Source organism: Cololabis saira, chromosome 18 (genome assembly GCF_033807715.1).
Source record: "Cololabis saira isolate AMF1-May2022 chromosome 18, fColSai1.1, whole genome shotgun sequence".
NCBI classification, from domain to species: domain Eukaryota; kingdom Metazoa; phylum Chordata; class Actinopteri; order Beloniformes; family Belonidae; genus Cololabis; species Cololabis saira.
In genome coordinates, this window is record NC_084604.1 from 28106540 (window position 1) to 28121660 (window position 15121).

Sequence of the window (15121 nt, forward strand, 5' to 3'; positions counted from 1 at the left end):
TGCAGCTAGAATAAAGCAGCATTAGTTGAGAGATTTTGAAAGAAATGAACGGCAGATGTTACCCTGGCGTAGTTTCTTGCTGACAAAACAATATTTTGACTTCGAAACTTTTTAAAGAACTCCGCATCAAATTTCTCCTCCGCTGCATGAGGACCGCCGAGTATCTCCTGCAAAGTTTAAAGTAAGAGAGACAAAAAAGAAGAACAAGATGAGCCAAATTGAAAAAGATGGAATGCAACTGTGGGTCATGGAAAGACATTTGCGAAGCAGAGGGTAATCTTTCCAGAATAAATGTTGTGAATGGTGAAGAATTCACGCTAAAGATGAGAGGGAAAAGAGCGAGAAGATGAGACTGCAAAATGAATGCGCCAAGGCAAAGTCAACACAGATGCCATTTAACTTTCTAGCCTAAAGCTGTCTTGTCCTTTTATTTAGTAGCATCTGAGGAAGTTATGAGTGTGTGTGTGCATATGTCAGGAAGGAACATTTGTTGTTCTGGCCTCTGGCTAGAGGGATTTATCTGTGGGTATAAAATCTCTGTGACATCTTTTATGCCAGGGCGTGTGTGTGAGGATGTGTGTGTCTGATGGATAGCCTTTGAATGGGTCGTATGCAGACAGAGCCAGCCCAAGTCGGGATGATAAAAACCCTAATATCATATTCATAGACAGCTAGAGAAAATGGATTGGGGCAAAAAGAATCTGACGAGTACTGCAGTTACCATGACAATGTTCAAGCAACGAGAGAGACGTCATTCTGTCTGAACTGAACGTCTAGTATGGCAAAATCTTGCATCTCATGCAAACTGAAGCGATGTTCATCTGCAGTTTTATTTGTGGATGAAAAGCGTGTTCATGCTAACATTATTCAGAGCGAAGATGAAATCTTTTTTTTTTTTCCTTTAAGCGCTGGGTTAGAACTTTTAAACTTCAAGCATGCAACTATGCTGCACTGAAGTGTTTATATTGTTAGTCTGTTAATAATGGATTAAAACAATATTTTCTTATTTTAAAACAAGGAGATTCTTCCTCTCAGTTACATATTGGAGCATTTCTGTCTTTTTCCTTTTGCATGAATATCTTCTTTAACTTTTCCATATTTTCAGAGATATTAATGGGGTCAAGAAATCATCCATAGATGTTAGATTAGAAAAGAGCTCTGTGCTTTGGAGGCATTGGATGGAAGAGGAGAAGGCATTAGTTCACCACAGAAAAATAAAAAACAAATAAGCAATGAAGATATACAGTAAAAAAAGATGCACAAGTAGATATTTTAGCAGTCTGTGTCTCATATAAACACATAAATCTGGAGTCATTTATGAAACACCAACTTAATGTATTTTTAATGGTAACTAATAGTACTTCAAAGACATTTCCTTTCCTCTGAAGTCCCGCGGACGCAGGGCAAACTCTTAAGAGTCCAGTTTCCAAAATAATATGCAAATCTGACAAACATTTATTCACTCCGTGATGTCTCTGCCGAGTATGAGTTGGACCCATCAATACACCACTCAAATAGCTCCGACTGGGATATAGAAACACCACTCTTTTTTTTTTTTTTATTGCTTGCATCTATAATGTAGAGAAAACAGTAACTAGTAACTGCACCTAAGCTTTTTAACCTAGTCAAGATTCTATAAAAGTGCTTTACAGTGTTTCTCATTTACCCCACTCACACAGACGGACACACTTTGTGATTTTGAGTGTCCTTTAATCTGTTGCAGGATGCTATTAAGCTGTGCTCCTCTATTCCGGTTCTCAAGGGTGACTTTTCTCCATGTTTTGGATGTTTGTCTCTCTCCAACACACCTGGTTCAAATGAAGGTTGCATCATTAGCTTGTCATTAAGAAGCGTGTTTATTTACAAGTTTAGTAATGATCCATTCATTTGAACCAGGATTAAGGTATTTGTCATTTAAACTTGGATGTCCATCCATCCATTCAACCTATCCATCTTCTACTGCTGATCCGGGGGGTCATTCTCCCGCTCCCGCTCCATTACGTGTGAACAAGACCCCGAGGTACTTGAACTCCTTCACTTGGGGCAGCATCTGATCCTTGACTCGGAGAGGGCAAATGGTGGCACCCCACCCTTTTCCAATTTAGGACCGTAGTCTCAGATTTGGAGGTATTGATTCTAATCCCACCTGCTTCACATTCAGCTGCAAACCGCTCTAGTGAGAGTTGCAGGTCGTGGCCCAAATAGGCCAGCAGAACCACATTATCTGCAAAAAGCAGAGATCAAGTTCTGAGATCACCAAATCAGACCCCTTTCCATCCATCTGTGTCTACAAATTCTGTCTATAAAAGTAACCAAAATCATTGACAAAGAGCAGGCTTGGCGGAGTCGAACCCTCACAGTAAATGAGTCTGACTAACTGCCAACAATGCAGACCAAGCTCTGACACCGGATGCAAAGTGGCCATATAAGGACACGGTTGACTGGCTTCTCCGGGTCCACAAAGCACATGTAGACCGGTTGTGCAAACTCCCATGCCCCCTCCAGGACCCTGCTGAGGGTCCACTGTTCCATAGCCAGGACGAAAACCACACTACTCCTCTTGAATCTGGGGTTTAACCATCCGACGGACTTTCCTCTCCAGTACCCCTGAATAGACCTCAAAAGGGCCTTCAACATGGATGTATGCACAAAATGAATTATAATCATCCTTTGAATCTATCCATTTCATGACCTTGTGAAGGAACAATCAACAGTGATGTTTCTTTTTTGTTTTCATCTCCATGAAGTTGGAGTATTCAATGTTTGGTGCTCAGAAGATGTCAATACTTTAAGTTTTGCACAAGTTTTTGCTTGATGGGACTGTTGATAAGAAATTAGCCTTGGACATGACATGCGCTTATTTTGGAGGTAAATGGTCACTAGAATATTCATAGAGGAATTAATTATTAGTTGCAACACACAAATCTTAACATTTTTTACACATGCACTATGTAAAAATAAGGATTTCCAAGGCCTGACTCTTTGTTTTACCTCATATGTCGCCAGCCGGTCCAGGTAGGAGAGCAGTTTCAGTCGGCTCCGGCACAGTTCCTTCTGCTCCAGAGTCAGCCTAAACAAGCAGAATCACATGCATGCATTTACATTTAAACAACCGGCTAGCACAAGCGTTTCAAAGCAGAGTAAGAACACTGAAGTTCACCACAGTCAAATCAAACATTCAGCTTGATCTAGTGACTGCACCAACGCCCAAATCACCCTTAAATTAACTGAAAATTGACCCTCCACAGGAAGCCTGCAGGGACCTACTGGACTGGTGACTATAACAGCACATTGTTCCCTGTAAACCTAATCATTTCCTCAGGTCAACAAATCATCTCCTTATGACCACTAAAACCATTCAGGTGTTCCACGGAGGATGCTAGCCATCGAGGAGGTGAGTGATTGTCCTGCGAGGATCAAATCCATTTTCAATGTCTTTTAATCATGACTGTAAATAAACTAGATGACCACAATCACCAAGGCTAGACCTACAAATCAGTCACTCATGGAGAAGAGAAAAGAAACCACGAGGCAGAAAACTACCGGGGTCCAACCCCTTTGCGAGCCATGAAATCAAATAGAACATTTTTCACTCACTGCTCCCATACCTACGATGTATAATTCACCAACTGGCCACGTGAAGCGGTGTCCGAGCCCTCTTGAAATCGGCCCTGGATCAACCGCAGGGGAGCCGACCTCTCCTCCATCGTCTTAATCCTTAATCCCTCATTACAGAGGGCGCTATCAGCTCTTATCACAGCTCCTCAACACAGACTAACAAAGATTAACACTGGCTCAAAACACACTCTGGCACATCAAAGAGTGGTGGCTTAGTGCTTGCAGTAGTGGTAATTACTTGGCTCTGTTTCCTTGGAGCGACGCAAGGAAAATAGGGATGGAGCAATGCGAAGGCTGGGGAACGGGGGGGGAGTATGTTGGATGTGAAGATACATTAGAAAGCTATTTTACTCATCCGCTGTTCTCTTGAGATTTTTTTATTTAATGGTGGCTTATTCATAATGTCCAAACATAAAACAGAGCCAGAGAGCGAAAAATCTGGTCATTGAATATCTTTCATTGTAAATTTGGTCGAGTCAAAATTCAATAAACCTTCTCCTTCGCTACACTGCAGCTTATGAAAATCTAAGCACCGGCTCGATTGTGGCTCATTTTTAACAGTAAAATGTATCATTTTAATGAAAGAAATATCCATCTGTTGAAAGCTTTCCCTTGTTTAAAATTCATTGACTAATTTTAGAGAGCTATTTTTGAAATTGCCACGGTAGCTCAACAGACGAGGCTGAACTCCATCTCCCGCTCCTAAACTGCTAATCCCGCCCCTCGATTCCACAGAGTTCGGCATGAACTGCGTGTGCTGCAGATCACCGATTCATATAGAAGAAGAGGGTTAACCTGATGACACATCATAAAGAGAACCCCGCACTTTGAAACATCTTGTTTTCAAGTGCCCTTAAGATAAAACAGCAGCTGAAGAGAAAATGTGGGTGGAAAGACAGAGACCGAGTGAATAAAAACTGAGATGTCTGAATGGAGACTGAGGGCTGTAATGATTAAGATGTAATGTGCGCACCTTAAACTCCGTCTCAGGCTGTCACACATGATCGTACTTGCTGTCTAACACAAAAAGACAGAGCCCAGTTGCCTCAAGGTGTGCCTGCAAACTAGTACTTTAAAGACACTTCAGCTAACGCCTTCCCTCACACACCCAAATGCCACAGCAAAAAGCGAAAACAGAATTACACACAGACACACACAAACACACGAGTCCAATGCTGCAGAAAATGAGGAAATTAGAGTCCTACTGGGGTTTGAATTTGATCTGATAAGAAAGTAAACACCTTGCAGCAGACTGCATTCTCTCGTCTTCACACTCTTCTCCGTCCATCTCTCTCTCACAGATACATCGTCGGATGCATGCCGCCATTGCAACATTGTCCATCTTGTACGGTGGAAGTCAGAGCCACAACTATGATAGCCCTTGGCAGAGTCGTATGTGTTACTTTGAAACCAGTCTGATCAGAACGATGCAGAAGAGTTCATATTTCTATGAGCTGATGCTCAATTTCTGTTTTTTTTTTTTTTTATTCATTGATGTTTCATTGTGCAAAATTGTGATCACTAAGCATGAAGCAGGATATTTAAAAAAAAAAAAGAAATGAAAAAGCACTGTGTGATGGTCAGTAGTTACAGGCAGTCCTTATCTATACACAACAGCATCACACCCACAAGCCCCGACATACTGGGAGCAGATGTGATCGATACTGAGCCATTTCTGTAATGGTGGTGTAGTTAAAAAGAAATTAAGAGAATTATTATCTGTCCCAAGCCTCAGCCGCAGGCTTCAAGGCAACATGGTTGCATCCATTAGTGGGGGCACACAAACACACACACTTACACGCACAGAAACACACTCTGGGAAAACATGTCAGCTGCCCTGACTCAGAGACAGATAAGGGAGAAAAATAGACATATTTAAAGAAGTTAATTCACTTAAGATTTAATGTAATGTTTTGCAAATTATTGACTTTTTTTCTTTTTTTAAACCCCCTCTTATATCCTTGTTCTCACCCTGCATCTTTTCTTTATCTACGCTGGACTACAGGTCTGCAAAAGAGCTCAATTTTATTACGGAGGGAATGAACTACGCCGAACATCACACGGGCGGAGAAGCGGCAAAACTAAAACAGCAAACTGAAGGACGATCATTACAAAAGACTTAACATTACACACTTTGCGCTCTTCCTAATTCAAATGCAGACCGGAGGCCCACCCTACTGATCGCACCTGATGTGAGAAGAACGAAAAAAAGGCAGCACGATGGAACTACTCACGACTGGAAAACCTGTGCGCGCGATGCACACCGTAAGGATTTGCATTTCAAATCTGTGCCGTTCATGCCAGTTTATGCATATTCTCTTATGTTTACTTTTGGTTACTTAAACAGGTGTGTGTAATGGGTATGAAATCTTATTAAGAGTGTTTCATGATACATGAGCATGTGGATTTGCATGCATGTATGAGAGGCGATTAGTGATCACTAAAGGGTTTTTCATTAGTCTTTCCCTGGGCACTTGACAACAAAGGCATAAATTACCTCCAGCAGATTACCCACTAATCTCCACCACTGCTTTCTCTCTGTCTTTCTCTCCCTCAGCCTCATTAACATCCAAGCCTTTATGATCCCCTCTCTGGTGTGCCACCTAATCAACGTATCAGTGTAAAATTTGGCAGCCCTCTCTCCAATCCCATCCTGGTTTCTGACTCTGCCCCTTGAACACTTCCACTACAGTCTGCTCCATTTGGTGCATCAGTAGATCCACCAAATAGTGATAACTTGATCCACTCTCTCTTTCGTATTGATCAGTATCGGGTTGCCCTTTGAAAACACTCCAATAAAACACTTCTCTCTTGTCTTCCAATTCAAATAAATAACACAAACAGACACCAGCAGTTTAGTTAAATATCCTGTAAAACAAATATAATTAGGAGTTATTGTAATTATCTAAAAAGAAATGTAAAAAACAATTAAGCACGGTCCACTGTCAAATGAGTCCACAGGCTACTATCCAGCTGAATATTCTTACATTTCAAATAAACCCTATCATGTTCACCAGCACCATCCATTTAGTAGAAAAAAAAAAATGTAAATAGTTTTTTTTTTTCCTGCAATTTACACTACCTGTCCAACAAATAAGTCTTCTGGTCGTTTATTGAGGATGGAAGAGTAAGACTGCTGCGTTAAAGTCTTATCCAGCACATATAAAACACTCTCAAAGGGGTGAAGTTCTGGACTTCATGGTAGGAAGTCCCACACAGGAAAATTATGTTATGTGTTTCCTGAACCAGTCTCTCTCAATATGGACCTTATGAATCCTGATGTCGTCATCTTTGTGCCATCAGACGGAAAAAAAATAAATATTGATGCAAGGACGAGTCATTTGGTATATTTAGCTGACTTTGCTGTTTGGTCATATAAGTCCTTTGTTTCCAATTAGCTTCCGTGACAAATAGTTTTACTAAGGCTGCACAGCTGTTTTGTCCTCATCAGAGGTGGACAGAGTACTCGACCCCAGTACTTGAGTAAGAGTACAAATACTACTGGTCAAAATTTACTCCGTTACAAGTAAAAGTAGCTCAGTCAAAATATTACTCGAGTAAGAGTAGAAAAGTACTTGCTTTTAAAGGTACTTAAGTATCCAAAAGTAAATGCTTTTCAATTTACTTTAAGTAAAAGTAAGAGTAAGAGTAAATTCCTTATTTTCCACATCAGTAAATTACTATATTTTTTCTAAATTAAATTAAGGATCTTTTAACTCTTGTTTCTGAGAATTCGATGCTGAGTTGTTGAAAGCAGAGAGGTAGTTCTGCTTTGGCAAACACAATAAACATTTGAAAATAAATGTCTGTGGTTTGTCTGTGCCCTCGTTTTTTACTTGGTCGAACGAATTAAACATTGAGTTAAGATACGGCCAAGGATTTTGTGAAAGTCCCTGCTCCGAGTCCGGCTCATTATCAGACTCAGACGACTCAGCGGATTGTCTTTCTTCTCCTGACGCAGGCGTAGCCATTGTTGCGGCTCTGTCTTGACTTGTTGCGGCTCTGTCTTGACAAACGCAGGCTACTTTGGCGGTATTGTTTTGAGGAGGCTTGACGTATTTCTGCTTTACGTACATCCCAGTGGAGAGCGTGCACTGTGATAGGTCTCCTCCTTTGACAAAAACAGCTTGTGTCCAATAGGATTTTAGGGAAGAAGAAAAAAGAGCAGACCTGAAAGTAACAAGTACTTTTCAGCCTTCCTAGAAATTTACTTGAGTAAAAGTAAAAATATTTGTCTCTGAAATGTATTCAAGTAAGAGTAATAAGTACCAAAGAAATCTAATACTCAAGTAAAGTACAAATCCTCTGGATATGTACTTAAGTACAGTACTCAAGTAAATTTACTCCGTTACTGTCCACCACTGGTCCTCATACGTTGAGTTATGTTTGCATTGTGAGTGGCGATTTACTTTCATGATTAAACATTGTTAAGACTTTAACTGGTGCTTTTCTTTAAAAGGTTCAATTTAAACAACCATTTTAAATGATCTTCAATCACAAACATTATTTTTCCTTTTATTTTCTCCCTCACAGAAGATGGTTTCCTATTATTCTACCAGATTTAAATCATTTGTTAGAGAAATTTAAGTCAATTTCAATTGTTTAATCAATCTCCTTAGTTAGCTTTTACTACCGATGCAGATCAATAATTTGAGTCTTTAGTTAAAAAAGAAAAATGAACGGATTTCAGGCGAGGATTAAGCTCTATTTGCAAAGAAGTAAATAGGCAGAAGCAGTTGCGAGGAATGCAGTGTGGGCCGGATACCAGTTTCTTTCCTTCTCTAAATTTTGGGTGGCCCAATCCCCTCAAGAGCATCTCCAAAATAACCAAGTCCCACTCTCGCTGGAAGCTTCGCAGCTGGTGGTATTAGATGAATAAATTCATTTCGCGGATGTCTTTGGCCATGAAATTTTCTTTTCCAGGATTTCTTTTTCCCGCCAGTTCTTCTTTCAGTTTTCTGTCAACACATAGAGTCTATCCCCACCAGCAAAATGTACTTAGGCTTAACGGAGGGAGAGAAAAAAAAACAATAAATAAAACAGTGTATCAAATTATCCTCATTTAAACCATTTAAGATAAAGTTCTCACGTGGATTAGGCATTAAAAATGCAGTTTTTCTTTGGTATGATGCCACAAGTGAGTTGTAAACTTCAGTGTTTGAGTTAACCGACTCGTGCATGTGCCGGATTTATTGACTGCTAGAGGAGAAGTTAAAAACTGCAACCACTTTCCTCACCCTTGAAAAGCAAAAGCATAAAGACATTGCTAAAATGTGTTAAATACAATAGGCAGCATGTCTAGCAGTGGATATTTTCTGGCCACCTGCAAAAATATGGTGATCCACCAGGGCAGATTATGTAGAGTAGAACCCAGGACGTCTACGGACAGAAACGGCTGATTTTAAGACTACTACAGTAGAGAAACCCTCATTTTTACATGAACCATACACAGTTAAAGATTATCTGCAATTGGATCTCTCTCTAACAACACACAAAAGGCACATTGCAGGACAATGCTTCCTTGTGAACAGACATGAACAGTTTTGTTGCTACCCTTCCTTTAAAGAAAGAAAGAAAACCCTGCAATAGTCACTGAAAGATCTTGAAACTAAAGAAAAATGATAATGACCACTACTTTTCTTTCTTTAATTTGTCCACGTGTATCCACACTGAAACTTGATCTTTGTCTTAAGTGATGATTCATGTCCTTTAATGTACACAACACCCAATAATACATACACTACAGGATTATCCATCATTTTTTTTTCATCTGCTTTTTGACTGAAAGACAGGTTTGACGAACCGAAGGCTTCACTGCCGTTTACCTGCTGAAGTCGACCTTGGCGAGCAGCTCACATCTCTTCTTCTTCTCCTTCTCCTTCTTCATCTCCAGCTCCTCATCATCTGGCAGGATGTCTTCATAAGGAAAATCATCAAGGTCCACGTCACCTGGCATGATGAACCTGATGAACGCAAACGCAAATGAGGAAAGACAGATAAGCAAAACAAGACAGGAAACACAATTCCTCGGGTGGAGGAAGAGGACAAAACCGATTGTTACTTGGAGACTCATCATGGATATTGTGTGTTTTAACGTGCCCTACCTGCCACCATCTTCTCTGTTTCCTATGGCTATCAAGGCTTCGATGTCAGTTCCCTTAAGGCCGTACTGCAACAGCTCTTTGGCTGCATCCACATTCTCTGGGACGCGCTCCACACACTCGTGTAACACCCACGAGCGCTTACGGATCTTGCTCTGAGAGTGATATAGACAATGAAAAGAGACAGAGCGGGTTCAGTGGAAATGATGGGATAAAATGAGATATAGCATTAGGAGGGGAGGGTGTGAAAATACACTACAAATTGGCAAAAATGATGCGTGAAATAGAGTAAGGGGGTTCTTGCAGCACTTAACTGTCCATTTCTCCCAGTCAGTCATTCATTCATATATATAGACACACATATATACACCATAGAGACATAATGTATATAGATATTTTTCTTCATCTAATATATGTGATAGACAACAAAACACTTGAAAGAAATCTCTGTGGCTGTTTCTCTCTCATTTCTTTCAACCCTTACCAGATAATCTTGTATTGAGGCGATGCTGACTGTACTCTTCCTCCACTGTCTCTGGTAGACTAGGTCAGAGTCCAAATTATATGCGTGGGCAAGAGACAGCGCTTCACCATATTCCTCGTTGTCGATCTGTGATAGAAACAAAAGGGCACACAAACAAATATGTGAACAGGATCAACAACCGCCTCTTTTCCTTCTCATCGTGAGAACTAGATAATCATAGAAACCAGGAGAATTATCCATAGCCTTCTTTTATATGGCACTAAAAGACACGAGGGCAAGGTTCGGAGAGAACCTTGGCACAACCTGCTGCACTTTTGAGATCCCATGCATTTTTCTCAGGATTAATTTCTGCCTATCATCACTATTAACTACCTCACATTATAACTGACAACCACAACTAGTCACAATTACAACAATAACTAAGTACCAGACTCTGCATTGCTGCAATCTCAAACTTCATCTACACACCCCGTACAGATTGTTGGTTGATGAAGAATAATCTGCATTATTTATGATCCTGATAGCCCCTTTCTGTAAAATAAAAACCGGATTTGTTATTTATTTATATGTGTGTCCCCAGACCTCCACACAGTAGTTAATGTATGGGACCAGGAAACAGCTGTATAACAGGTGTAATGAATTTTGGTTGAGGATGTTCTTTATTTTATACAATATTCCTATGGCTTTGGATAATTTTGACTTGACATGGTTTACATGTGGCTTCCAGCATAGTCTGTAATCGATAATAACACCTAAGAATTTATTCTCATATACTCTTTCTAATTTGATATTATTAATCTTAATTTGTGGCTGGTCGTTAGGTTTACGGTATCCAAATAATATGAATTTAGTTTTATTTATGTTTAAAGATTTATTAAAGACATTTATTAATGTAAAACCATTGTTTTAACCTAGTTAATTCTTCTTGGACTGTATTCAGGAGCTCGGCCAAGTCTTTTTCCAGAGCACAGCAGAGTGGTATCATCAGCAAAAAGAACATATTTCAAGACCTTTGACACATTGCAGATATCGTTTATGTACAGAATGAACAGTATTGGGCCCAGGATTGATCCTTGAGGAACTCCGCATGTTACTCGCATCATTACTCATTACTCGCAAAAGTTATGGCAGAAAATAGGAACTATCAAATATCGACCAATCAGAAGAAGGCTAATTTGCACCAATTATGTTCAAGGACTCAAAACTGAGTCCGATGACACCACCCACGAGTCTTTATGTCAAACCATTCAAAAGTTATGGCAGAAAGTAGGAACTACTGTATCAAATATGGACCAATCAGATGAAGGGGGGGCGCGCTATCGTCGCCATGGAAACGCCTTTGAGCCAGGATTGAGACGCACATTTTGATGTATAACACATCTGGGTGCATGTTACTAGGCGTTTGTTCTAGGGGGCGCTGTTGAGCCATTAGGCCACGCCCATTAAATATCAAATTTTTCGCCAGGCCTGGCTTGCGTGCAAAATTTGGTGACTTTTGGGGCACGTTTAGGGGGGCAAAAAGGCCCTCATTTCGTCGGAAAAATAAAAATAAAAACGAGAACGAGAATAAAAATGAGAACGAGAACAATTCCTACAGATACAATAGGGCCTTCGCACTGTCAGTGCTCAAGCCCTAATTATTTGAAATGGGACTCTTGTTGATGTTTTCATAATTTCTCATTCTGAAATAGTAGAAGTCTTTGTCATATCACTGCCACACAAAATGATTTCATCCAGCATCAGAGTAGAATGACACCTAATTGTATGTACAGGATGCCCATTCAATGTGTAAATAAGATACATGCGAGCAGAAAGACACACCGAGTATCCTTCTCTTTCTGTGTGTAGGAAGTACAAAGCAACGCATTCACTAGACTCTGGTTCCTGGAGGCTGAAAAGAACCCCACACAGTTAAATCTCACGTAGGAGGACATCAAAAGAAACACTTCCTGCTCTGTCTGGGTTCAGCTAATGAAACTGTTCGCAGCCCTGCCAGTCTGCAAATCACACAGACAGAGAGTCAGGGTTCCCCCACAGGAGCTGAAATGAAGGGGCACCTCCTAATCTGCGCGCCACTCACTGTCATTTTACATGCATGTCGCGTTTCCATTACCGCAAGATTTACGCAAAAACGGCTCTAATTCAGAAAAAAAACTCCCAAATATTTCAAAAACCTTTTATCGCTTTCAAGAGGTGGTTTTTCAGGCGATTCAAGCATCATGGAAACACAAATTTCTGACTGTGCTGTGATGTAGCCGATCAATCTTTGGTAATCAAGGTCTAATTTCCAGCTGTTTTTGACCTCATTAATATGATGTAGTCCAACTAGTTTCTCAATGGCTGTAGCGGCTAAAGACTGAAGATGTTTGTGTCCATTTTCTTCTATGTACAGACTTTCTTTTTCGCTGTTTTGAAGAAAACTCTCACGGGACGAGATACAAAGAGTTACGAGAATTACTGTAAGCTGTTTGAAAAAAACTGTTCAATGGAAACACCGTCCCCTGCAGCGCTACCTTTATTCCAATTTCAGAGTTTCGCTTTTCCTTTCCTAAAAAGTGAAAAAACGACTGCAGCCGACCACATGCAAAGCTACATTAGAATTTGTTTATATTGTACAAAATTACAATATACACAGGCTCAAAACACATTTTTCTACATTTCTATAATGTTTCATTAAATTTCAGTCACCACTTACTCACAATTTTATGAAACCCCTCTCGAAAAGTGAAGACATAGAAAGACTTGCATGTCCAATGTAACTTAGAACCTTAAAATGTTTTAAATGAATGCATTACAGGTATAAAGAAGCTTGATAAACTATTACTGAATGACGTCTGTGAGGCAGGAGAAGGGAATAGGAGAAAAGACAGCGGGCAAATTTATTTTCATTATTATCGTCATCCCTTAATGTTGCATCCAGGTAAACTTATATCAGAATTCGTCACTAAACCATAATTTAATATAATTTACGCTGGTATAATCAGAGCTCATCAGCTATTTCAATTTAACAGTTAATTGAAACAAATTTGAATGTCATATTGCAAACCCTCATTTCAGATGGATTTAATTGATTTTCATTCTTGAATAACACTCTCTACCTTTTCATCCACCTGTCACTCTATTATCTGGCTATCTCTTGTGTGCGGATAAATGAAAGGCACCATAGTTTATCCATCAACAGATTGTCTGAAACTGTAACCTCTGTTAATAAATAGCTAAATAAGTTTCTAAATAGGTCTGTTTTCACTACTTTTATCAATTTCTTCTGTGAATCTTGTTTCAAGTTCTCCATAAACTGGAAGATTGAGGGGAAAAAGGTTGTTTCACTGACTCCTCGAGGGTTGTTTACAAAAACAGTCGTGGAAAATTTTACATCTGAATCTGACAAAATGTTAATGTATACATCAGTGAAGACATGCAAAGTTAAGCAACCCCATGATGACTAGTTTTCCTTGTATGCGCTGGCCTCGCCAGGGCTCAGCCCCGGAGAACTCCAGCCCAGTTTAACCCCTGGTTCAAGCGCATCATCAGAATCTGAAAAACATGAGCAGGCGACTTGAGGGAGTAACCTGAAGGCCTTTCTTCTGGCCTGTTCTCCGACGATATGAATAATAAATCTGATTGAGGAGAAATGCCAAGGAGAGATCGACTCACTCTGGTTTCTGTGACTGAGAGAATATGTGTCCACTCACAGAAATGTCAGACAATGTGAATATTTCAGAAGACGAGTGGAAAGCTGGAGCTGTCAGACATGCACACATATGTAAAATACACATGCAGAAAAAAGAAAGGGCCCTCAGCTCCCTCAATTACACACCTAGAAACAGAACATGTGGAGAAAAAAAACTAAAACAAAAAAAAACAGAATTCCTGCAGATGAGCAGCATCAGCAGTGGGGGAAGTGCCGCCCGTACCAAGTGTTACAAAGAGATAATAATGATGTATTACTTTGTAACTCTCCAGTGGTAGGATTGATGCAGATGACTAATGGCATCTAATGATGATGACAATGATGAAGAAGGCAGCAGATGATGTGTCATAAAAATGAGTGATGAGCCATGCTCAAACTTGGGAACATAGAGAGCAGATTACAGCCCTTCTCACTTGCGCTCCCATGATGGAGAATCTTGTTGTCTTTGCAGCAATTTGTAGCAAGCAGCTCCAACAGCCATATTTCTAATTCTGCAATTAGCATTTCAGAGAATCCCCGAGGATTGAAAAATAGCCTGAAAGCAGACTGAGCATCTTGCTTGGTTTTCATTTCTCCTCAATGGCGCTCCAGCAAAACAACAGCCTTCGCCGAGCTGAGAGAGGATTTACTCAGTCTTGAAGCAATTTCGCTGATCAGCCTGTTACATTTCACCAAATGACAGAATGGATGTATGCGAACCCCTTAAATTGCTGCTAAATTAGACACCGAAAGAGATGGAAATTTTCGGTTTAAATGCGATATCAACGATTCAAATCAACCGCTTTTAAAATTGGCTCCACGCTGAGGCACCTATTACTCATTTATTAGTTTTAAAAAATGGTAAAGGCACTGCGTAAGCGATGACATAATTAGAAATTGACTATCTTTAAAATATTAAAAAGGCAATATGCATTTCTCTGTAAAAACAAATTTATAACACTGTGTGAGGCTGAGCTGCACATTATTGTCGGAGCTGTTCTTGGTAATGCTGAGCTTTTCACCAACTAATGAGCCTGTGGTGTGTGATGCTGTGAACGGAATAAAACCACGGTGAGAAAGTTCCCTGCTTTCTATTAATTGGATGGAAACTGAGCATGTGTAGTGTCATCTCTAAATGAGCACCCAGGTAACATTTTGGTAACTTTTCTTTTTGCATAATAACCGATAACTGAGTGAGATGTGCATATCGGTCATCAAGCCTTGGGGTCTGATTTAATTCAGCAGCCA

General features: G+C 40.1%; 1 protein-coding gene across 2 annotated transcripts in view; it reads right to left on the reverse strand.

Moving 5' to 3' along the window:
* nbas (NBAS subunit of NRZ tethering complex) overlaps positions 1-15121 on the reverse strand; it is a 194915-nt gene that overhangs the window by 156638 nt on the left and 23156 nt on the right. For both annotated transcript variants that reach the window (XM_061746583.1, XM_061746582.1), the window contains exons 16-20: positions 10204-10329; positions 9723-9874; positions 9444-9581; positions 2992-3070; positions 63-167 (exon numbers count right to left, since the gene is read on the reverse strand). In XM_061746583.1, the coding sequence (XP_061602567.1) occupies positions 63-167; positions 2992-3070; positions 9444-9581; positions 9723-9874; positions 10204-10329 (600 nt within the window). The remainder of the gene's footprint in view (positions 1-62; positions 168-2991; positions 3071-9443; positions 9582-9722; positions 9875-10203; positions 10330-15121) is intronic.